General features: G+C 36.1%; 1 protein-coding gene across 1 annotated transcript; it reads right to left on the bottom strand.

Moving 5' to 3' along the window:
- Positions 1-972: 972 nt before the first annotated feature.
- LOC113757407 (disease resistance protein RFL1-like) lies at positions 973-2,382 on the bottom strand. Its single transcript, XM_027300715.1, has one exon. The coding sequence runs from the start codon at positions 2,380-2,382 to the stop codon at positions 973-975; it is 1,410 nt and encodes a 469-aa protein (XP_027156516.1).
- Between the last annotated feature and the right edge of the window lie 910 nt (positions 2,383-3,292).

Here is a 3,292-nt window from a genome sequence, read left to right as displayed (position 1 = left end):
AGTCAGAGTGCTATTCACTTAGCAAAGAACCAGGTCTTTCATGCAAGAACGAAGCATATTGATGTTCGCTATCACTTTGTGCGGGAAATTCTCGAAGAAGAGGAGATTTTTCTCCAGAAGATTCGGACTACGGAGAATCCTGCAGATATGCTGACCAAGGTGGTTACAAGGTCCAAGTTTGAACATTGTTTAAACTTGGTCAATATCCTGCATATTTGAGTTGGCGCCTGAGCGCGCAAATTTGGAAGTGCCACAAGGACCGTTTGTTATTTTGGGTGAAAAGATTTGTATTTTTGGTGGGATTAGAAATTATGCCAAGGTGGAGATTTGTTGAGTTTCAACAAATGTTGGCTGCCTCAATTCTTGAATTTGGAAGCCAACATTGTTGACTTCTCTTTGGCACAATTTAATCCCACATCGGTTGGGTTATTGGAAGAAGCTTAGCTTGAGAACTATAAATAGCTCTCAAGTCTTTCCAATTAAAATGTACCAAGAACAACAAAGAATTACCCATAAGGATTTTGTAATTCTTTGTATTCTTTCTCCTCTCCTAAATTATAAAAGCAGGTCGCTTGAGTGGTGCTCGGAGAGTAGGCAAAATTGGCCGAACTCCGTTATCAATTTTTCGGGTGCGTTCTTTCCTTATCTCTTTTATTTGTTCCGCATTATTTATTAGTTTCTTTTCTATTGTAGTATGGTATTCAATATATTTGTCTATATTTGTCGGGTATATTTGTAGTGTTTTATACGGTTCATTTGGGTGTATTTTTCTTATTCGTGTGTACGTATTATTTATGTATACACGGGTATAGTTGTGATAATACACCGTGCACGTAAGTTCTGTCTAGGAGACTGGGTTTTAAGTGGGACCGCTTGTGACCCCTCCAGCCTTTCCTGGAGAATTTACTTGGAATGGTAATTCTGTCTAAGGAGATTGTTTTGACGATCTTTCCTGGGAATTACTGAATCGGTTTAATCACTAGTTGTAATTTTGAGTGGGAAATTACCCGATTTCCCCAATAAACTCCTGAGGTCATTAACAAGCACGTCTACTCTGCATCTTACATCACCTAACGTGTCTCTCTCGTTGAACAATTCTAGCCCTTTGCCGTACCTGACCAAACATTCAACTGGAATGCTATAATCTTCTGGAAACAAACTGCAAAGCAAAAGCAGTGACTTAGCCTCGACACTTTCCAAATTGTCGTAGCTCCACTCAACTATTGAATACACCAAATCTTTTTCTCCTTCGAATTCTCTGAATGTGTATTTTTGCAGCTGTCCAAGGGCCAGTTCCCAGGATTTTAGTGTTTTACAGTTAGTCCTTAATTCCCTGGCGACAACAACGAGCGCGAGAGGTATACCTTTGCATTCCTCTGCAAACTGTTTTGCAACATCACTCAAAACGGAATCATCAGAAATTCCTGCAACCGCTTTAAAAAGATAACATGCTTCTTCCTCAGGCAAGGCATTAACCCCAACAATTTTAGCTCCCATGTTCCTGCAAACACAGGGGGACTGAGATGTCACTATAACGTTTATCGTCTCGCTAACAGGAATCCCAAGACTCTTGAAGTCAACTTCTTTCCAAATCTCATCCAATATAACAAGAACTCTCCCGCTTAGTCTATTATATATTGTTTGTCCAAATCTGGCACCATCAATATGTGCCGGAATTTGCACCCCTAACTGCTCAGCAAGCTGATTTTGAGCATTTCTCATGCTTGGATTTTTAGACATAGTTAACATGGCCACCTTATAAAATAATTTTCCATACTTAACCTGGTCTGCAATTTGGTTCACCAAGGTAGTCTTGCCAACACCAGCCATACCACAAATCACAATAAGATTTGTTTTGTCCTGCTCTAGAACTCTCATCACTTCCTTCTTTGTTGACATCAGAGTAGGTAGTCCTTCCTCTAAAGGTAGGGTTGATTCACTAAAAGACATTTTCTCTAATGGAGCAGTGTATCCAACTTCATCAAATTGCCCCTCGCTCAGAAGTTTTTGAGCAGCATTTTTTCTTTTGTCAGCATCTCGGCCTAGCAAATAATGTGACTTCAAATTTGGAAGCCTGACATTAAGGCAATTCATCTTGACATTTTCCATATGCCTAAAAATGGCGTCTGCCTCTTTCTTTAGATCGTCAACTTGTTTTAGCCAGTCAATGACAATTGGTTTAATTGATTTACCATTGTTAATTGCTGCATCAACTAATTGTTGCACATCGGCTTTCTTTAGTTCAAGTTTTTTTATCTCATCCCTCAGAGTTAGAACGTTGCTTCTGTAGCGAAACAAATACTGACATTGGTGCAGAACTGGATCAACACAATTTTCTGCCATTGCGCCTGCAATGGTAAGAGCACAATCATTGATAGCCATTATTCCAATATTTCTGTTCAAATTAATGTCCGTTATGTTTTTAGAAAACAGAGATATAGAGATCTAATTAAATATGTGAGATATAAATATAAACCTTGTAACAATTGGATGAGGGAAGACTAAATACTAAAAGAGTAAAGAATGTAAAGATTCAGGATAGAGAAAGAAATTCTAGGCCATTAGACTAAGTTCACAGAAATGTTTTGGTTACATAAAGGGAAGAATATTAGTAACATTTAGATTGCTCTCACCAAAAATATGTTATGCATACCTTATTTTGTATTCATCTGAGACTAATGTTATGAAGAAAATATAAAATTTCAATACGTTCACCTGCTAACAAAATATTGTATAAATGTAAGGGAAAATGTTAATTTGGGAAAATCGTTCAAAATATCCCTCACATTTTGTAAAATAACTTTTTTCATCCTTTACTTTTAAAAGTGTAATTTTACGTCCTTTAAAAATTCACATTGGTCAAATTTGGTCCTTATCTAAGTGTTCAACTAATTTTTGGTTGAAATCTATTACGTGCCTTGCACATGATCATTTTTGAGGGGTAAAATTGTCAAACATATTTCATATAATCTGATCCATAGTCCCTCATATTTCACAAAATGAATTTTTTCGTCCCTTACATTTTACAAAATAAATTTTTTCATCCCTCACATTTTGCAAAATGAAAATTTTGATCCCTCATTGATCATCTGTGCGATAGTCTTTTCTTATTTTTGAAAACTTATATATATGTCTATTTGATTTTACCTGAACAGTACAAATAGCATGTAATATATCTCTATTTAATTTCACTTGAATAAGTTAATTTTAGTTGTAGACGAAATCAAATACAAATATATTACATGCTACTCATATTATTTTGGGTGAAATCAAATAGATATATACATGGGTT

Source organism: Coffea eugenioides, unplaced genomic scaffold, assembly GCF_003713205.1.
Source record: "Coffea eugenioides isolate CCC68of unplaced genomic scaffold, Ceug_1.0 ScVebR1_3052;HRSCAF=4191, whole genome shotgun sequence".
Lineage (NCBI taxonomy): Eukaryota > Viridiplantae > Streptophyta > Magnoliopsida > Gentianales > Rubiaceae > Coffea > Coffea eugenioides.
The sequence above is the reverse complement of the archived record's forward strand: the minus strand, read 5'-3'. Positions and strand labels throughout refer to the sequence as shown.